The 23,249-nt window shown below is 35.4% G+C and overlaps 1 protein-coding gene across 1 annotated transcript in view; it reads left to right on the top strand.

The window, feature by feature from the left end:
- The window catches only part of tet3 (tet methylcytosine dioxygenase 3), a 67,243-nt gene that overhangs the window by 3,480 nt on the left and 40,514 nt on the right, over positions 1–23,249 (top strand). The window contains exon 2 of the mRNA NM_001327945.1: positions 1,716–2,409. Coding sequence (NP_001314874.1) covers positions 2,044–2,409 — 366 coding nt within the window. The 5' untranslated portion in view covers positions 1,716–2,043. The remainder of the gene's footprint in view (positions 1–1,715; positions 2,410–23,249) is intronic.

Below are 23,249 nucleotides of genomic sequence, written 5' to 3'. Positions count from 1 at the left end.
TGTTACTGTAAATGTGTTTTGTCTTGTGAACATTCTTATGGAGCTTGTGAAGAAACTTTATAGCCTATTACATGCATATTTATATTGCTTCGTGTAAATATGGATATATGTGTAACTATATAGATAGATAGATAGATAGATAGATAGATAGATAGATAGATAGATAGATAGATAGATAGATATAGATAGACAGACTTTATATTAAAATAAACTATAATACATGCATATCTATTTTGCTGCATAGATAAATATCGATATATGTGTAGCGATAGATAGACATACTTTATATTAGAAGAAACTTTATACTACATCAGTATTTATATCACTGCATAGATACATATGGATGTTACTGGATAGATGGATGGATAGATTGACATTATTTGAGAATACATTTTATATTACACCCATTTTTATATTACTGCATAGGTAAATATTGATGGATGGATGGATGGATTGATGGACAGTTGGATTAATAGACAGCTTTATATTAGAAGAAACTATATTCATATTACTACATAGGTAAATATCGATATGTGTAACTAGATAGATAGATGGATAGATAGATAGACAGATAGATGGACAAATGGATGAATAGACTATATAAGAAGAACCTTTATATTACATACATATTTATATTACTACATAGGTAAATATCGATATGTGTAACTAGATAGATAGATAGAGAGAGAGAGAGAGAGATAGATAGATAGATAGATATAGATAGATAGATAGATAGATAGACAGACAGACAGACAGACAGACAGACTTTATATTAAAAGAAACTATAATACACGCATATCTATTTTGCTGCATAGATAAATGTTGATATATGTGTAGCGATAGATAGACATACTTTATATTAGAAGAAACTTTATACTACATCAGTATTTGTATTACTGCATAGATAAATATGGATGTTACTGGATAGATAGATGGATGGATAGATTGACATTATTTGAATACATTTTATATTACACCCATTTTTATATCACTGCGTAGGTAAATATGGATGGATGGATGGATGGATGGATGGATGGAAGGATGGATGGATGGATGGATGGATTAATTGACAGTTGGATTAATAGACAGCTTTATATTAGAAGAAACTATATTCATATTACTACATAGGTAAATATCGATAAATGTGTAACTAGATAGATAGATGGATAGATAGATAGACAGATAGATGGACAAATGGATGGATAGACTATATTAGAAGAACCTTTATATTACATACATATTTATATTACTACATAGGTAAAATGCCAATATGTGTATAGATAGATAGATAGATAGATAGATAGATAGATAGATAGATAGATAGATAGTAAGATAGATAGATATTAAGATAGATAGAATGGCAGATAGATAGATGAATAGACAGATAGGTGCATCTTCATAATTGTTCTTGTGTTATAATCACATTAAGTTTAAATAGAATGATTAATAGCAGTTTAATAGAAGCATTTGTGTCATTACATTACTGAAAATAAGTGAAACAAACATTCTTGTTATGATATAGATGTTAACATGGACTTCTTAGACATTTTCATCATTTTCTTTATTATATTGTAATCAAAATTGTTGTTGATTACAGATAATTCACTCTATATGGACATGCATACAATCAATATATTCTGATTTATTTACAAGATAATAATTTTCACCAAAACTGAAATATATCGAAACCACAATCTCTCTTTCTCTCCATACAGTCGCCAAACTGCCTTAAGTGGCACTGACCCTTCTGTTTACATCCAAATGACATCGAGAGAGATGATCCCCATCACCTGCAGCCGTATTCCCAACACACCTGCAGGTGAATGACATCATGCCTGGCATCTCCTCGCAGTAAGGAGCCCGTCCTGTGTCCACCCTTTAAACGTCTGTGCAATAGTTCTCCCTTGTGGCCACTACACAGCACACACACTTTATGGACAGGTCTGCGTTGTGCTGTAAGGAACCATACTTTTTAATTCTTTACATTTTGAATCCGGCCACTGTTACCGCTCTCTTGTCTTGGAAGAGAGTGGGACCCTCAGTATGCACAAGCTGAGGGGAGGCCCTGGCCCTCCAGTCCAGGACATTTATGAATTCTCTCTGGACGAGGAGGACCCTAAAGTTTTCCTAGGGGCCAGGAGCGCAAGGGTGGTGTCGCCTGCGGACGACTACATCAGGTCTGAGCATGAGCAAGCTGGCATGTTCTCCTTGTCGCAGATGGAGGACCAGGAACCAATAGAGCCTGTGGTGGCCCAAAAAAAGAAAAGGAAGAGATGCGGCGTTTGTGGGCCATGCATGAGGAAGGAGAACTGCGGGACCTGTAGCAATTGCCTAAACCGAAAGATCGGACACCAGATCTGCAAACTGAGAAAGTGTGATGAGTTGAAGAGGAAGAAGAGCCCGTGGGAGGTAAAACACTATTTTTGTTTGTACATAACAGCATGCTATCAGAGCTACTGCAGGACTTTTATTATTGATTTAATTCTCCCTTTCACAAATTAAGCCTTTAAAGGGATAGTTCACCTAAAAATGAAAATTTTCTCCATATGTACTCTCACTTGTGTAGTTGCAGACTTTTATAAGGTTTTCTTTTTTTACTGAACACAAAATAAGATATTCAGAAGAAAGCTGAATGCCTGTAACCATTGACTTCAATAGCAGAAAAAAGAAATGCTATGGAAATCAAAGGTTACAGGTTTTTAAGAATTCTTAAAAATATCCTTTGTGTTTAAGGTATAAAACAAATAAAATGGTGAGTAGATGACAAACTATCCGTTTAGAAGGGTCTTAATGAGAGCAGATAGTCTAAAATTTATAGTCATGACATTAAGAGCTCTGTTTTGATGGTCCATGCGCAAAGTGCAAAGCGCAGGGCGCAAACGCACTCAGGGTGTGTCAGAATACACTTTTGCTAATATAAGGACGGAAAAATTCACTTTGCACCGTGGCCCATGGTCTAAAAGAGTTGAACTTATTTTTAATAAAACAAATATAAAGATGCATATAATAAATAATACAGCTAATTATAAGAACATTATACAAAAGAAAATTGATATGAATAAATTGAAAAAGCCTACCGTGATGAAGGCATGAAGGCAGTGGTTTTTCATATTTATGTAGGCTAGAAAATAACGTTTAGTAATATTTTAATCCTTTATATTTAAATCCTATATATATCCTTATTATATCCTATATATATATATATATATATATATATATATATATATATCCTTAATATTTTAATTCTTTTTCATATATATTTGCGTATTGCTCTACATCTTGTGTGTATTAAGCAGTGTCTAAGCGAGGCGCACAACTAACGCGCTCTGCGCTGGACAATAGACCGTTTTTATTCTGGTCTATTGAAAAATCTATTATAGTTTTTCAAAATAGCAACACACATCTTTTTTTAGACCAGAACTCCTATGGGCGCACATATGAGCGCAAATTCATTTGCTATTTAAACAGCATGGCGCAAAACGTCAAAACGACTCTTATGCCAAGCTAAAAACTAGCAAACAACAATTGCGTGGTGCCTTGCGTCACATTGCGACGGGTGTATGATAGAGCCCTAAATGTCACATGCATTACTTTTTTTTAATGCATTTAGTTAAAGGTGTAGTTGGTGATCTGCATTAATGCTAACCGGTTAGCATTATATTTTTCAAATACAATCTCTCCCCTGTCGTCCAAAGCAACGCCTCCTGAAATCGTGAAAGTGCATATTAAAAATGACAGAGACCCACTAGATTGTTAATCGCTAGGTAGAAAACTTTATTGTATTTTATATTACTACAATTCTGACTGAAAAACTGTATTATATCTAGCATGTTTTCAGTTGTGTAGCAAGCAAACCTTGTCATTACTCTCTCATCAGTCTCACTTATCAGTCTCACTCTCTCACATGCATGGTTCAAAAGCGACTACTGTATGCTTAGTGTTTGGCCGGCAGTGTGCAGGAATTACACTTAAAAAGTTCAGTTACAAAACCCTCTAAATCCATCAGACCTCTTTTTTTTTTTTTTTTTTTTTTTTGTAAATGAGCATTTTCTATCGGGCTCCTACAATTAGGCTCAGAAGTTTCATTTTATAGATAATGAAAATGTTATTAGCTAGTGAGTAAAATAACTGTTTTCTTAAATATCACTCTTTGGTTTTTAACAAGGTAGATTTTTTGGGGGGGGGTCAAAACCAGCTAAATCCATGTGTGCTTTTTATGCAAAAACCTCTAAATCCACATATTGGGAAAAGACAAGTGTAATTAGTTGAATAATCACTAAAGAAATTGCAATTAGAAATTATTTTACTAAACCTAAAACACTACACAAACCACTTAAAATTACAAATACTTGATTCTGTCAAGTAAGTGGCGGTTTATTCCACTGTGAAAACGTCTGATAAACCAGGGACTTAGCAGAAGGAAATGAATGAATGGAATCTGTGTGCAATAAGTGCAATAATCAATACCATTAAAATTTACATTAATACAAAATTAATCTGTTGCAATTTCTGATATTTGGGATTTAGATTTAATGTAAGTAGAACAATGTAAACATCATAAACTAAGCTTGTTAGATTCAAATAATGCAGTGTAAAAACATTGTGAAACATTAAAATCTGTGCATTGTCTATTAATATGAAAAAGCTTATCAGACGTATAGGTATTATAAGTAATGTAAATAATGTATAGTTTTATACATTATATTTATCTTTAAAAAATAAATTACATTAGCAAATAAAACACGAGGTAGGCCTACTGGCCAAAAAGGGGATGTCTCTCAGACACTTTCACAAGCTGCCATTCATTATTTCTTGCTATACTCAAGGTGTTGGTCTCGTTTTCGTCTCTTGTTCATCGTCATAGCATCCATGTGGGATAAAAGAATGGTATCTTAACGTCGTCTTTCGTGAGTTGCCGTTTAATGTATAGTAAATCGGACTTATTCAACGTATCGTCGCTGCGCAATAAAAAAAAATTACAATTTTATGAATGCATGCTACACTTCCGAATGTACAGAGTGTTTTTTTTTTTTTGAGAAAGAGTTTTGAGGTAAGGGATGTTTTCATTTGCCATTCACTGAGAGTCGGACGGGCTCATCCAGTTCATCAAACTCCGTCTTTTAAAATCCTAATCGAAAGTGTAAAAAAAAACGCTTTCCTAAAAAGCCGGCGTATCAGCGTGCTGCTACATTAAAAACATATGATTCAATTTGCGCCTTCTGATTGGTTCTGTGGACACAGCGGCTTTTGCTGTCAAAGGCAAGTGCCGTTTAACAAACTGTTATTTCTGAATGCACTGACGCTGCTGTTTAGATGATTTGAAGCATATAATATTTGTTGAACATGTACTACGTGCTTAAAACATTCCCTCAATGATATTAGCTCATTTTTGGCAGAAGTGGCATTTAGCGGCTTTTGCATCTGAACTCTTCTCTTATTACTAAGCCGTACTTACATGCTAAGTCAGACCCAATATTCAAAGTAGCATGGTAAAAAATATAGTGAGCTTGTCACAGGTTGTCATTATTAAAAAATTAACCAATGTGAATCCAAAACCAACGTTAATAGCTGAATAGTGCTGTTTATTGGTGTTTTGTTGTTAAATTTAATAAAAATCTACATTATTGATGCTGTGAATGGTCCCTTATGAAAGGGCTGAAGTGGCTGAACAATACTTCTGTGCATATAACCCATTCGTAACAACATAATCTATATAAGCTTTGTGTGACTAAAATAGTTTTAAAACAGAACATTACCTGTCTAAAAAAAAATGCTTCAGCCATGATGTCGTCCTTCCTCCAGCATGCAAAAGAAACTCCAATATTAATTCAGGATTTTAACAAGTTTTGATTTAGCATTTAATTTTAGCACTGTCACTCGTGTCCACATAAATGCGCCCCACGTAAACACGCATCGGCCGATCTGCGTGAACAGAGTTGCGCAGTTGTTCAAATCTGCATTTGTTGACAGACAGATTGGGCTACTTATCAGAATCATGGGAATTATCAGCCTGACAATATTTAATTGGGTGACCATTTTTAGTCTCATGCCTTACCAGAATATAAAAGTACATATAAATACATTTAGATCAGTTACTTTAATCAGTACTATTGGAATGTGAAGAGACTTTCAACCAGCACAACAAAAAATGTTTCTAAGGAGAATCACCTACTGCACCAGGACAAAATTAAATGATTTTCGTGTTAATTGATTACCAAACATTTTTTTTTATTAATTAAAAACTACAGTCGGGATGAGGAGCATTTTAAAAAGTAAATGCAGGAGTGCACACACAGCCTAAAGTAGAAACTGAAAATGTGATCTGTATTGGAAATGACCTGAAAAAAAAAAAGTTTAAGTGTTATGACATCACAGTACTATGAATTGTAGATTGAACTGCTGTTTTCTCACCCCCAGTGATCTTTTTGTTAATTATTATAAGTTATTGAATGGAAAGTATGCAGCACCTATTTCAATATCACATTAAAACTATTATATTCAAACAATTAAATATTTCAAACCTCTTAAAGGGCATCTATGGTGAAAAATCTCCTTTTCAAGCTGTTCGGACAGAAATATGTGTAGATATAGTGTATAGGTGGTCATATTAGGGTGATATAAACACACTGAGTCCTTTTTTTCAATTTAACAACATAAAAACGTTCAAAGTAGAACTTTACAGTACATCTGAGCCAGTTTTTATACATTTGGATTTGAAAACTAGACAAATATAAGGAGAAACAATGTTTATTTGTGCAGTGGGATCTGAAGATGTAGTAAACATTATTTAAATTTTCCGTTAGTTGTTATATTTAGGGTTTTTTTTTGTAGAAATTGTAGCTTCAAGCTTTTTTCTGACATGAAAATGTGCATTTACAGAAGACTGACACTGACATTTGTTTACTTAGTCCTAAACAAGGGTCTTAAATGTACCTTCATAAAACCTGCAGAAACCCTTATGTTGTTTGCATGTGGCATTTGGAATATTTAACCCTCAAAGGTGGGTCTACAGCCATCACCATCCTGTTTATTACCTGTTGTTGGTCCACCTAGAGGCATTCCTCACTTGTCCTGTCTTGACACGCCATTCATCCCTCTATTCTTGCCTAGATGGAAAATGACTTGGCAATATGACTGATTTCTTTAAGGGATTAAAATGCAACTCTTTGTAGATTAATAACAATGATGTAGATTTTGAACAAAGAATAATTTTGGTGGCTTGAGAAAGCCAACATACGGTTATATTACATAAACTTAGCATTCTTTTTTTTTTTTTTTCTTCTGAGACTAATTTCTATATGCATCTCCTCCTAGACCTATCATACTACTCCCACCAAACTTTCTCCAAACTTGTCTGACTTGGGTTGCTATAACTTTTCCAACTGATACGACTTCCGGTTTTCCGAAAACTGACCCAGAAAATTTGAAAAAGCCCCATTGACTAAACATTGCATCAAACTTTGTAACCTTCATAACTTTGTGCCAGACTGTCATACAGTTTGGGTTCATTTAACTCAGACTACCAATCTGCCAATCACTGATGACCTTTCAACGTACTAGCCACACCCTAGCAAGCACTTATGGCACCCTAGCAACTGTCCCATGGACTTTTATTACAAAAAACTACCATTGAATTAACATTAGAGATACTAACAACATACCAATCCATACTAACGATGTACTAATCCGTACTAAAACGTACTAAGATACTAGAAACATATTAACAAACATACTAACATACTAGAAACATACCAATAATATTATAAATATACTAACAACATGCCAATGCATTCGAGAAACATGCTAACATATGTAGTTATCTCTCTATGCCTACTTCAAACAGACTTCAGACTTTTAAACTTTCTCAAACCACCATAAAGTTTGTCTACGAACTTTAATTTTCTAGTTACATTTATTATAATATGTAATTAATATTTAATTACTTGTTCCAAACCTATTTGAGTTTCTTTCATCTGTTAAACAAAAGAATATATTTTGAGAAAAGTTGGGTATTGAATGGTCACCTACACTTTAAAAAGTGATTATTTTACTTTACTTAAAGTGTGTAAACCCATTGTATATTTTAACTAATAAGTAGATTAACTTTATGTTTATAATTATTATTTTAAATAAAATTGGAAGACTGTAAGCATTGACTTCCAGTGTATTTGTTTTTCCTTGTGTTCAACAAAAGAAAGAAACTGGTCAGAAACCACTTAAGATACAGTATATAGTGAGTAAAGTTTCAATTTTGAGTGAACTATCCCTTTAAGCTGTATGTTTGTGTTTGCATATCACATTAGGAGGTAAGTTAGTAAGTTATGGAAATCAGCCCAAAGAGACTGAAAAGCGTTGAAGAATCGCTCAGCTGCCCACAGTAAAACTCCCTCTCAACAGCTTAACAAAATGAGCCTCTCTTTGTTTAATTGTTTACAAAGTGCTTTTTTAGACGCAGCTGCCATAGTGTGTCCTTTCTCCTCAGTGATTACAAATAAGAGTGGCTAATCATACTTTTTTTTCAAGGAGCAGCTGTCTAAAACTCTCATATTCTGACAAAAACAAAATGTGTGAAACAAGCGTGTGTTTGCCCATGCAAATGTGGCTTTATCTCGTTTGGGTTGTTGTTGGTGGTTGCCTGGTAGTTTTACAGTTGGGTGGTTGCTAGGTTGATTATTACAAGAGTCTTCCCTGAAGTGTCTAGCATTTTCCAGATCATGTCCATGCTTTAGAATGATGCAAGATGTTTCACTTACAGCAGTGCTTACACTTTGATTTTTTTTTTTAAATGATCCTTTTATGTTTGAAGCTTCCCAGAATGTATACAAAATGTCAATGTCACATTTGACCAGTGTTGGGTAAGTTACTTTAAAAAAGCAATAGATTACAAATTACTGATTACTACTGGAGAATTGTAATCTGATTACATTTACTAATTACTTGACGTAAAAAGTAATCAGATTACTATTTACTTTACTTTGGAGTTACTTTTAAAACATTAAATGTACCTACACTGCAAAACACAACAGTCAACTTTATCAAATGAAATGATTGTAGTTAACTCAAAATTTACTGAAAGTTAATTCTACTGATTTGAAAAGAGTTTTGAACACCGTGTTGAAGGTAATGAGTTCATTAAATAGTTTATTACTTAAATGTAGTAATTTCACAGTACTCATATAGATTAGTTTTAACTCAAATGGTTTGTAGCAATCTGTTTCCTCAAACAGTTCGAGTTACCTTAATTTTTGGGGTTTTACAGTGTATAAAAACACAAAATATACTGCAGCTCTTTCAGTAATTTAATATTCAATGAAAAACATTACAATGGGTTGATCACAGCAGATTAACATAAAAGATTAAAAGATTCATAAAAGATTCAAAAGATTAAAAGAGTTCACCCAAAACTTAAAATTCTCTCATCATTCACTTGATCCAGTCCTGTTTTTTTTTAAACACAAAAGAAGACATGAAGAAAATTGAATATCTGTGACAACTGACATCCATAGTTTGCAAAAGCACAGCAGTGTTTGGGTTTTCTGTGTTGGTCTGAGGTAATTAGTCTACCGAAATGTGTATATTCAATACTGATCATAAAGCTGTTTGGTCTTGTCGCGTGACTCACAGTTTTCAACTGGTGCACCTGGAAAATACAAGCGCACGCAATATGTGCCTCAAATATGTGTGCAAGCAGTGCGCCTCTATTGGAAACAGCAAACTTGCGCGTTCAAAAAATGCAATATGTGAACAGCCCCATAAGCAGCTACGCTTTTCTTCACATTCAGAAGATACCTTCAATCCTGATACTGCACAAAATCCCATTTAGCCTGTTTAGGGTGAGTTAGGCGGCTGTGTTTTTTTGGTGCTGGTGTCCTCCTTCGTGACGAGTATTGTCATAGAATGCTTTCTATTCATGTGCTTGAACAAGTTGCTGGTCGAGTTAAAAGCAGTTGAAAGTTCTTTAGACTGGACATAGACTGCATTTCACAGCAATGTTTTTGTTTTTATGCTCAATAAATCAAAGTAATGTCTGTATTTCCACTTAAGGAAGCAGCCGCTCTCGACAGCAGCGCATGCGCATTTAAAAGCGAATGCTTAATTACTGATGTTGCAGCAGAAAACATTATTTAAAAGAAGCATTTATTTTCTTCTAAAAACTATATTTGTGGAACCTAAGTAATGCAATTACACTGACTTTAGTAACTGTAATCAAACTACACAAATTTAAAATGTAATTCATTAGATTACTGTGTTCCTCAAAAAATGAAAATACAGTAATGCGTTACTGTGGAATGCCTTATACCCAACTCTGCATTTGACATGCATGACAATCGTTTCACTTCAAAAACAGACACACAAGACAAGTGTGACATCATTCAACAACAAAGCTGGGGGTAATGCATTACAAGTAACACAAGTAACGTAATATTATTACTTTTCTAATTAACGACTAAAGTAATTACTTAAAAAAACCCATAATAATATTTGAGTTTCTATTTTGAAAAAGTAATGCAAGTTAAATTTAGTTGAGTTAATTAGCTTTTAAAGAATAAATTGCTAAATTCAAATTAAAGTAGTCACAATGAATCACACAGCCAATGACAGAATGTCTTGATTATTTTGAACACATGAAAGAAAAGGAAAAGAGGATTGTTTCAACCGACAGTGATTTTACTTAAGACAAAAAGTACAAAAGTAGCAAACACATTGCTTTAAACTTTCAATAATCTGTATATGTGGTATGTAGAGCTGTGGGGTCAGGAAGTTTTCTAAAATGTAATTTTTTAATGTGATTTTTTAAAGTTAAATAAAGATGTAGGTGTTGTTAATTACAGAACTCATCTATTTAAAAAGAAAGGAAAAAAAAAACCTTCTGAAAGAGATCAAGTCCCAGCCAGGTAAAGTACGCAACTAGTTACTTTTTTGGAAGTAACTCAATATTGTAATGCATTACTTTCTAAAGTAACTTTCCCCAACACTGTTCACCAATAACATGTTGAGTAACCCGTATTATAAATTGCTACCAAACAACAAACTTGATCAATTAACATTCATTTTGCTCATAACAGGCCTAGATTAATAATAAAAAATATTAGATATGCTGCTGTAGTTTAAAGTTGCTAATTGTGTAATCAGGATTGACGTTCCTGTTGGTTCTTAGTTTGATGGTTGTAGTTGAATTCACATTGCAGGAAAGTGTCTCAAATCTGGCAATGACCATTCCATCAGTTTTTAATCAGCTGCTGATGAACAAGTCAATCCAATGACTACAGATTTTGCACATTAAGATTATATGAATTTTTTAGGATTTTCAAAATTGGGCAGTATGTGCAGACATGCGGAACAGTGAACTGAATAAACTAAATTGGCAGTAGTGTATGAGTGTGTGAATGCGAGAGTGTATGGGGGTTTTCCAATACTGGGTTGTGGTAAAACATATGCTAGAATAGTGACAGCGGCGACCTCTGAAATAGAGACTAAGCCAAAGGAAAAAGCATTAATGATTTTCAAGAATTGACTCGGATGAACAAATCAAGGCCATAATCACACAGTGTGAGACAGGCTTAAAATGCAGCTATTATAAAGATGCTAAGAGGATTCCATATAGCGTTAGCAAAATATTTACATTAAAAACATAATTTAGAAGTGAAATTTATTTTGATAGACATGTCTCGTTCAAGTTCTAAGAGTAAATGGCCAGTAATTTGATGAAGTAACTGTTTCTCATATTAAAAAGCGCTACCCTGAAAACTATTAGTCATTTGGCTTAAAATTGTACAAATACTCTGTACTAGTCAAATGATATATTCAGAGAAATCAATAGTGACACTTAGTAAAAAAAAAAAAACCAAAACAAGAATACTCCATGTTACAATATTACTTTTTTAATTTAAAGAACAGAATATAACATTGTACAGTAAAAAAAAATGTACATGCCAGGGGTAAATATAAACAAAATACAAATATACTGTTACAATATTACTGTCAAATCTGCACTGTATCATCTTTCCATTTTCAGTCTCTGCATGTCCGTGTTTTGTTTAAAACCTATTTGGTAGTGATATAAAGGCAAACAAGTGATCAGTGTTTTCCTGACACAGTTCAGATCATTCTTCGCTGTTGTTACACAGAGTCTACATCAGATGAGAGCAACTTAAGACAATAGGACCCATTATAATCAATGATTCTGACTTCACTGGATGCAGCAAAACACGACCAATCCCTAAAAGTAAACTGATTCCCTATTTTATATCTGCACTACCTGACAAAAGTCTTGTCGCCTATCCAAGTTTTAGGAACAACAAATAATAACTTGACTTCTAGTTGATCATGTGGTATCAGAAGTGGCCTATATGAAAGGCAAAGGCCTCTAGAATATGTTTATTTTACCAAAATAAAATATGATCTTGCCTTGATTTTTAACTATTTAATTAGGAGAGTAAGGTCTGACTTTGCTTAGACAAAAGTTTTGGTCACTTAGAAATAAAGTACAGTATAGAATATAAAGTCAATATTGTGCATGACTCCCATGAGCTTGGATGACTGCATCCATACATCTCTGCAATGACTCAAATAACTTATTAGTAAAGTCATCTGGAATGACAAACAAAGTGTTCTTGCAGGTCTCCCAGAGTTTATCACGATTCTTTGAATTCATCTTACCTCAGACATGCTCAATAATGTTCATGTCTGGTGACTGGACTGGCCAATCCTTGTTCTTTTTTGCTTTTAGAAACTTTGATTTGGAGTTTCTTTGAGTATCTTGGGCCCTTGCAGGTTCCATTAGGTCTTCTTTAGTATTTGTGATGATTGGGATGCAGTTCAACAGATGATTCTTTGAAAAAAAAATCTACCTTCTGCCACTTTTTTAAATGACCAACTGGAAGTCAAGTTATTATTTGTTGCTCATGCAATTTAGAAATTGTGTTAAGATCACTAGGAAAGCATGAAAAAGCTGTTTGTTTTCCCAGAACTTAACACTTGTTGTATTAAATATTCTAGAAGCTGGTGTTGATATATATTTTTGCAGAGATTACTTTATATTGAGGCAAAATCTAAAAGGAGCCCCTTTGGCAGCTTACTTTCAATAAAAGCTTGTTGGACCAGCAAGGGATTTGAGTTCTGAAACTTACAGGACGTTCTTAATAGTATAATAAACTTTTATTTATATATGTCAAATGATTAAGGAAAATTCAATTTCTTAATTCATTACCACTTTAAATGTTTTAATACCAATTTTATTGTTTGCAAGGGAAAAAAAGTAGTATTTAGCTTACTAACAGCACAGCTCATCTCAACGAGCCTTATGATTTAAGGTATCATTTATTTCTGATGCACAAACAGTGCAAATTATGCTCAAGTTTAATGTTTAAATTGCAAACTGAATATGAGCAGTAAGTAATATATACAGTTGAAACCAGAAGTTTACACACACTCTAAAAAATCCATTTTTAAAAAAAATGTCTGATGGTAAATCATACTAAACGTTTACTTTTTTTGGTCTGTTAGGATTACCTAAATGATTTACATTTGCTAAATGCCAGAATAATGAGATAAAAAAATTTTGAGAATTTTTTTAATTAATTTCTAGACAGTCAAAAGTTTACACACATTTCCTTGTTTTTTTTATTTATTTATTTTTGGCTTTGCTTTTAAACTGTGTAACTTTGGTCAAATGTTTTCGGTATCCTTCCACAAGCTTCCCAAAATAGTTTGAAGGAATTTTGGCCCATTCCTCCTGACAGAATTGGTGTAACAGAGTCAGATTTGTTGGCTGTCTTGCTCGCACAAGCTTTTTCAACTCTGCCCACAATTTTTTTTATAGGATTGAGGTCAGGGCTTTGTGATGGCCACTCTAAAACATTCACTCTGTTGTCCTTAAAGTACATTTTAACTATTTTGGCAGTATGCTTAGGCTCATGGTCTGTTTGGAAGTCCCATTTGTGGGCAAGTTTTAATTTCCTGGCTGTTGAGATGTTGCTTCAGTATTTCTACATAATGTTCTTTCTCCTTGATGCCATCTATATACTGTGAAGTGGACCAGTCCCTCCTGCAGCAAAACAGCCCTACAACATGATGCTGCCGCCCCCATACTTCACAGTTGGGATGGTGTTCCTAGGTCTGTAAGCTTTCCCCTTTGTCCTCCAAATGTAACACTGGTCATTATGGCCAAACAGTTCAATCTTCGTTCCAACAGACCACAGGACATGTCTCCAAAAATGATTCTTTTCCCAGTGTCATTTAGCAAGTTGTAATCTGTCTTTTTTTTTGTTGATTCTAGCTTGTTGATTTTCCCATGTTGTCACAAAAGGAAGCTGTGTGTTTGAGGTTTTCCTTAAATACTATTTTACAGTTGTGCCTCCAATGAACTCAAATGTTGTCAATTAACAATCGGAAACTTCCAAAACCTTGACACCATCATCTGAGCTTTTTCAGAGGCATAATAATCTTATTGTATGTAAACTTTTGACTTTCAAAAAAAATTATATTTGAGAAATATAATTTCTCAATAAAGATCTCTCTCATTATTCTGCTATTAAGTGCAACAGAACCAAATTTGATAATCCTAACTTACCTAAAAGAGAAAAGGTTTAGTCGCTTTAACTTCTGACTTTTTAAAAAAATGGTTAAGTGCCTGTTTATACAGTGTATGTAAACTTCTGGTTTCAATTGTATATTGTCTATCAATCATCTCAATTGTTTACTCTTTTTATAGATTTCTAAATGCACATTTTTAGTTTTTGCAGTTTAAACATTTGGTTTGTTCTTTATCTGGTGCAGCTTAAAGTGTGCAGGATCTTTTTCAGTCTTTCTGTCAGGGTCAGCGCACTCACATGGGCTCCAGGTGTGTGTGTGTGTGTGTGTGTGTGTGTGTGTGTGTGTGTGTGTGTGTGTGTGTGTGTTTGAGCAGGTTTAGAGTCTGTGCGCTGAGAATTCCTTTTGCTTACTTTATATACTCTGCTCTCTGACCTTTGACCACTGGAGGTACGGGGGCTGACCTGTGGCCAAATAAAAGAAAGGAGAACGGGGGAGGGGAGAGAGAGAAAAAGAAAACCAGAAAGAGGAGATGAGAAATACTGAAAGCACATGAAGAAAGAGAAACGGTGGACAAGGTATAAGAGAGAGATGCAGATCAACAGGAAGAGCTGAGAGCGCAAGGGGGGGTCAGGGAGGACAATTGAAGGAAAGCTATCTGTGTCTTTGTGCTGCTGTGGGAAATGGACAGAATTAGATCTTTGATTCGAGGACAGGAAACAACAACACTCCCTCTTTCTCACACTCTCCCCTCACTATTCCTCAGTTTTTTTTCCACCTATGAAAAAAATACTTTTGAAGGAAGGGAATGCAAGACTTGAATTCAGGAAAAAGTGGCGTTAGTTATATACACTGGCTCTTTTACTCCACAGACTGCAAAATCATTTCAGTCACTTCACACAAAACAATGATGTTTTGCTGCAAGCAGTTTATTGCAAGTGCTTTACCAAATTTTTTATGCTGTATGGGGATATTTGTGGGAATAGCTTAAAACACACACGCACACACACACACACACTTTGTACACTACCTGACAAAAGTATTGTCACCTATTCAAGTTTTAGGAACAACAAAAAATAACTTTACTTCTAGTTGATCAGTTGGTATCAGAAGTGGTTTATGTGAAAGGCAAAGGCCTTTATTTTTTTTAATTATTTAATTAGGAGAGTAAGGTCTGACTTTACTTAGACAAAAATCTTGTCACTTAACAAAAGTAATGTACAGTATAGAATAAAGAGTCATGCTGCAGTGGAAAAAGAATTAATATTGTGTATGACTCCCATGAGCTTAGAGGACTGCATCCATACATCTTTGCAATGACTCAAATAACTTATTAATAAAGTCATCTGGAACAGAAAAGAAAGCTTTGGAAAAGCTTCAATGCCTCCTCCATCTTAACCCAAAAATACTCAATGTTCATGTCAGGTGACTGGTCTGGCCAATCCTGGAGCACTTTGACCTTCTTTGCTTTCAGGCACTTTGATGTGGAGGCTGAAGTATGAGGAGAAGCACTATCCTACTGAAGAATTTGCCCTCTCCTGTTGTTTGTAATGTAATGGGCAGCACAAAAGTCTTGATACCCCAGGCTGTTGATGTTGCCATCCACTCTGCAGATCTCTTGCATGCCCCCATACTAAATGTAACCCCAAACCATGATTTTTTCTTCACCAAGCTTGACTTAGTATCTTGGGTCCGTGTGGCTTCCAATAGGTCTTCTGCAGTATTTGCGATTATTGGGATGCAGATGATTCATCAGAAAAATTTACCTTCTGCTACTTTTCCAAATGATCAACTAGAAGTCAAGTTATAGTTTGCTCTTACAACTGAGATCGACGACAAGACTTTTTTCAGGTAGCTTATGTGTATTACAGATGCCTTGTGTGTAAAGCGCTTGCTGACTGTTGTGTTATACTATCCTTCAGAAATCATTCTCATATGCTGATTTGATGTTCAGGAAATGTCCATTTATTTTATGTTTTTTATTGATAGTACTCAATATTTTTATGTACAACACAAATTTCACATCACCTATTTTCTGAAAGAGCATCAAACAATTTGTTTGAAAGATTTGTTCCTACTAATTCTCCTTTCTAAGAACATCGTCTTCTCTCATTGGTCCGATGGCTCAGTTTAATGCGACTGGTCAACCGTTTACAGCAAATTGCCAGAAATAAAACCCAATTACCATGTTCAGCTCTGAAGGTTTTACTTGCGTTAGTTCACCCATGCAATTGTATTCTGTAATTTATTAATTATTTGTTATTTTATGTTTCAAAGCCCTGAGACCTCGGTTGAAGATAAATGAAAATATTTTAGAGGAAATGTGAGAGCAGTCTCATCTTCATTATAGAGCAATGGACATTCATAGTCCAGGGAAGCCTCCAAAAACATTGTCAAAATATTCTTTAGTAATCATACAAAGTCTTTTTTTCAGTTCATCAGTGTTTTTTAGGGGCACTATAACACTTGTCTATTGCTCTGCTGACTCTAATGGCAACATTTTGTGCTGCCTTTAATAAATGCACACTGTGAGGGCACACTCAATAAAAGGCACACTGATGAGGAGGAAAAGACGTTGCCAACCTAAGTCTTTTATTTTATTTTATTTTTTTGCTGCACAAAGTGTTCTTGGAACTTCCTATGATTACAGTTAAGCCACTGAATCACAAGATATGTTTTGATTCCTCTGATGGACTTTGAAAATCTCTGGACTATTGATAGAGGATATGAGAGCTCTCAGATTTCATCTAAAATAGTTTAACCTGTGTTCTGAAGATGAACGAAGGTCTCAGAGGATTGAAACGACATGAGGGTAAGAAATAACAACATTTTCATCTTAGGGTGAACTAACACTTTAGTAACTACACACATTAGGCAGTAATTATGATGGTGATTTTGCTATATCAAATGAAGACTGAACCATCAATTATGATATATTGAAAGAACTATTTGATCAAGCAAAATCGTCATTTCAGTAGTAAATTAAGGGAAAACTAACCAACAATCAGGTTTCTCTTGAGCTCATTAGCACAGTGGCCGATCAGAGGTGTTGATCAGTCACCCCTGAAAACCCTGGAGCTTTTTATAGCCCACACACTCTCACTGACCCCAGTTTGTGAATCTCGTTATTAAAGCTATTATGTTTAAAAATGTGTTGAAAAATATTCTTTCTGTTAAAACGAGACAATTATATAACAGACTTTAATAAAACATTCAAGCCTCCCAGTCAAAGATGTTTAACTTGTCTCAGATGTTAAACATTTTTGATAAAACCAAAAAAAAAATAATAATCAGGGAATTTATACCTAGTTAAGCCTAAAAATTATTCATGCCCCTGGAAAATTCTGACTTGAAGCATCAGAAGGCTTGATTGTGTTTATGAGGTGCAAAACTATGTGTGCTAGTGATTCATTTGTAAAAACAAATGACAGTTTTTTCTGATATCTTACCTTAATTTTAAACTGCTATTCAGCTAACATGAAAATGGCTTTCCATTTATTCACAATTCAAACTGCGTGTCGCGTTCATGACAACACGAAAAACTCTCCAAGACTATTCATTTCTGTTAGTTTAAATAATCAGTGGTGAAATGCATAAATATTTGCATTATATGGGTTCATTTTGACCTGCAACGTGGAGTTCATTGCTGTTTCTAAATTATGTTCTGCTTTGTCTGTTATCAGCAGATGGCATTCGCAACACTAAAGTGGATTAGTGAGAGTTATTACCTGCTCTTCATGCACAAAGTAGGCCTACCTGAAACTTTAAATTTGAAAAGGCTCAATAATACATTGGACAGATCCTCAACACACTAATTTTTTCTCTTTGTGCTGCTGTTTTGGAAGTGTCCGTAGATACCGGAGGGCTGCACGCTGACACTTCATTCACACACCGTTTGCGCAGACGCGACGTGCATCGTTCCGTAAAATTATTCTCACAATAAGTTTCTGTTCTTTCATTCTTCCGACTGAGTTTATTCTTTAAAGTTGAATCCTTTAAGTGCTGCGATAAGTTTGTAGAACCTAGCTAATAGTGGTCAAATTAGTTGAATAAATTAGCAAAAGGTAGGATCAGAATTTGGCGTCAACAACATAAAAGCATGGGTCCATCCTGCCTTGTATCAGCCGTTCAGGCTGGTGGTGGTGAAATGGTGTGGGGGATATTTTCTTGGCACACTTTGGACTCAAAAGTACCAATTGAGCATCATGTCAACACCACAGCCTACCTGAGCATTGTTGCTGACCATGTCCAGGGCAGGGGTCACCAATCTCGGTCCTGGAGGGCGGGGTCCCTGCAGGGTTTAGCTCCAACTTGCTTCAACACACCTGAGTGTTTCAGTTTGCATATAAGACCTTGATTAGCTGTTCAGGGGTGTTTGATTAGGGTTGGAGGTAAAATCTGCAGGACTCCGGGCCTCCAGGAACCAGTTTGGTGATCTTTGCTTTAGGACCACAGTGTACCCATCTTCTAATGGCTACTTCCAGCAGGATAACCTGTCATGTCATAAAGTGTAAATCATCTCAGACTGGTTTCTTGAACATGACAATGAGTTCACTGTACTCAAATGGCCTCCATAGTCACCGGATCTCAATCCATTAGAGCACCATTGGGATGTGGTGGAACAGGAGATTGGCATCATGGATGTGCAGCCGACAAATCTGCAGCAACTGCTTGATGCTGTCATGTCAATATGGACCGAAATGTCTGGGGAATATCTCCAGTACCTTGTTGATTCTATGCCACAAAGGTCTAAGGCAGTTATGAAGGCAAAAGCAGGTCAAACCTAGTACTAATATGGTGTATCTAATAAAGTGGCTGGTGAGTGTATGTATGTATTTCTAATTCTCATTGTCAGTGCAGACTTGTTTATCTTATAGCTTACTGTTTTGAAAGTGATAAAAAACATCAGGTCAAAAATATAGTTGATGACTAGTCATAACCGTTTCATAAGTCTAGACGGTTCTTTGTTAAAACAGTGACGTACAAGAGTGTTTTTTTTATTGCCATTTTAAAACAGAATTTGCGCATGGAAAAAAAATGACACACTAGCTGTTTTAGGTTTACAATGACCCCTGGCGGTTCTACAGTTAAACATGTTTCTGATGACGTTTTTTTTTCACTAGAGAAATATATTTTTAGAACAGCTTGCCTTTTTGTTTACTAGCAAAGATTAGACAAAGGATCAGGTGGATTAGATTTAAATGTTGTCTGTGTGTTTGTCAGGGTCACCCATCCCCCGTCATCTCCCCCACCCATTTCCCCTCCTAATCACTTCACTGAGCACGGCTTCAAAATCTGCCCTTCAAAGTCTCATGTGCTGCAAAATAATTAATAAATCAATCAATGAAAAACACAATAGCATAGATTCAGAATGTTGACATTGTCACTTGCGTGCACAACAGCTGCCTTGTTGATTTTGTGTTTGTTTTGAATACACATTTGAGAATAAAATTGCAATGATGGTTGTCTGCGGAGCGCTTGAACAGCAAACCTTGCAGTGCTACAGTGTCCAAACTGGCCATATTTCATTGAGCTGACCTCTGCACTATACCACCAGCTGACTTCACTATTGCCTGGCAACCAAATCATATTATAGCCCTCTCCACCAATCAGAGTTGGCCTCCGAGTCAGAATGAATGCAGACCCAGCGTGCATGACAGGTAGCAGCACTCAATAATGCTAATAAACCCCAAGCAGTAACTGAAAGAGAATTATTACTGAAGCTGTTTGGTTATCGGTGTGTTAGGGAGATTAAGCATTTTAGAATTAAATCCACATTATGTTTGATGTAGATGTAAAATAGCTTTTAAAATGAATGGCTGTGTTAAATAATGCAAACTGAATATGCTTTTCACGAATGACCATCACAGCCCATTTATTGATTAGTTCACTGCAGTATGTCAGTGCTACAGCATATAGATCGACACAGAGCTGCTGCATCTGTCATGCATTACTGCTTGGATCTGAGTACACTTTGGAGTGTGTTATTAAAAATATAAAATAGACTTTTCTCACTGTCATACATTCATCTCTTTGCAGGAGTTAGTTATATGTTTGTATGTTATCCTCAATGCTAAATATTAATAATTCATTATTTTTTGCTGTATTGGAATAAAATAAAAAAGACAAAAATATTGTAATACTGCAACTGTTACCCTGATGAAGGCAAGTTTTTGCTGAAACAGGTAAGCACAGTTTTAAAGGGGTATATTTTTAAGGCTTGGTTGTGTTTATAAGATGCAAACTAATGTGTGCTTATTCTTCACTTGTAGTAAATCACATTATTTTTTTCATATATCTTACTTTGATTATATATTGCTTCTCAGTTAACATGAAAACGACTATCATATATTCTAGTTCCTCCGAAAGGCCCGCCCTCTAGGAGCTCTGATTGGTCAGCTAACATAATGTGCTGTAATTAGCGGATTGGCTCAAAGTCACCAGAAAAAGCATCATGCCCCTACAAGCTTGCACTTTTGCACGGTGTAAAGACTGTCAGTCAGTGTAACTGTTAGCCGTATCAGTTTAAGCCTGAATCAAACAGAAAGTAGCTATGTTTCCATCTAAAAATGCGAATGAACTTTATATACAAAACTGGCTAATTGCATAAAAGATGCGCGAATAAAGCTGCGTTTCCATCCAAAGATTCAAAGCAAACAAAATCATCACTTCCTGATTAACTGGCGCCAAATATCAGCAGTAAAAACGGAATTTGCTGCAGTAGGAGAAGCTGAGTATATCTTTTCTTCACCTAATAAATGACTTGTGCCTCAGAAGGCAATCCTGACATGCAGTGAACGCGCGGAGGCGTCTGAAAGTGTCAGACGTGGAGCACAGATGCTCTTGATTCTGGAGGTCATTAATAATAAAACAGCACTAATACTTAAAGACCTAAGGTGTTTTAGAATGACCAAAACAACAGTTTAGATGGTGTGCTCAGCCTGCTGGTTTGTCCATTTACAAACATTTTGATCATCACATGATCTCTTATCTCAAAATCACATGACCTTTTTTCATGTGCATACTGAAATTTGTGCGGTAAGTGTTTCCATCATAGTTCTAATAAAAAGTTTATCCTACTCAGTTATGTGCATTTTCAAAATTTGTGCGCATCATGGCGTTTCCATCAACCGTATTTTTGTGTGCATATACAAAATGCGCATTAAAATAGGTGGATGGAAACATAGCTAATGACAGGACAGGGTACACGGCTGAACCTCATGCCTGCTCTCTAAAATAAAATCTGTCTATAAAATAGTGTCTTTCATATATAATCAGAATAAGCTTGTGTAAGTAATATGAAACGTTTACATATCTTTTGCGAGTTGATTATTTAAGAGGTAGAAGGCACAGAAAGCGTCCACATAAAGGTACAGTGCAGGGCTGGTGAAGATTGTGGATGTTTACAGGGGTTTGATGGATAAATTTGAATTTGTAGGTAAATTGTTAGCGGTGCCAAACAGCATTTCCCATTGTTTACATGCTTGTTTCTGTCCTCGCTACAACATACAATTAACACTAGAAACTATGCATGTAACTGATCAATTTTAACAAATAAAAATACTTACAGGTTGTGGCTCACAATCCATAACTTCATCTTTTGTGGTTGGAGATGCTCCTTGTTTGAGTTTTTAGCTGAATCCAGCACTGAACTGGGATAGATTCTGGAGGCTGACCTTTGTCAAATGCAAGTTATATAATTTTATATAATTCTCTAGAACATAATTAAAGTTAAATTGTAAGCACATCTCTCTTTTTGTCGTGTCTTTGAAAGCCCAAATACTGAAGATGCTCTGTGAAAATAGCAGCATTTGGGCGCCATTTTAGCTTTCTTAGGTACAGTACAACATTACAGCGCCTTTGGCCACGCCCCTTCACTGTGCAGGGTGTATGCGAGTGAGTAATGCGCATAATCTGAAGCGTTTATGATCTCACTAGCTCGGACAAATTTTTTTGTAGTCCCCAAACTTCGTTCACTGTAGGCTTTTCTAAGCTAACTCTGTAAAAGCCAATGTCTCCCTTTGCATTGAACTTTGAGCATATTGCATTTGCAGATGTTGTTTATGTTCACACAGCTACATTTCACATCAACTAAATTTAAAATATTATATCGTAGTGGACCACCCCCTTACGGAATAGCCATGTCAATGAAGGCCTTTGAATATATATTTTTTTCACATTTTTCAAGTGCCTTGCAAATACTTTTGCTGTTTATTCAGTTAATTCCCTTACCCAAATAGCACCAACACGTTAATTAAGCTACCCCCGAAAATTTTTTTTTGATTTTGTATTTTTTGTACTGTAATATACCTTTTGTGGGCGGCACGGTAACGCAGTGGGCAGCGTTTTTGCCTCACAGCAAGAAGGTCGCTGGTTCGAGCCCCAGCTGTGTCAGTTGGCTTTTCTGTGTGGAGTTTGCATGTTCTATCTGTGTTCACGTGTGTTTCCTCCGGGTGCTCCGCTTTCCCCCACAAGTCCAAAGACATGCAGTATAGGTGAATTTAGGTTAGCCAAATTGTTTGTAGTGTATGTGCGTACATCCTGGTCCTCCAGGTTGAGGGTTTGAGCGCTGGGCTAACGACCCACTTCGTAAAAAATTTGATGTTACAAACACCAACATGGTGTGGCTAAATATCAACTTTTTTCAATTAAACAACTTTCATTTCATGTAGTATTTTTATTTTCCTCCCATATGAGGACCCCAAGGCAGCCCTTGC

Source organism: Danio rerio, chromosome 5 (assembly GCF_049306965.1).
Source record: "Danio rerio strain Tuebingen ecotype United States chromosome 5, GRCz12tu, whole genome shotgun sequence".
Taxonomy (NCBI): domain Eukaryota; kingdom Metazoa; phylum Chordata; class Actinopteri; order Cypriniformes; family Danionidae; genus Danio; species Danio rerio.
Note: the sequence above shows the minus strand (reverse complement) of the source record. Positions and strands in the feature narration are given on the sequence as shown.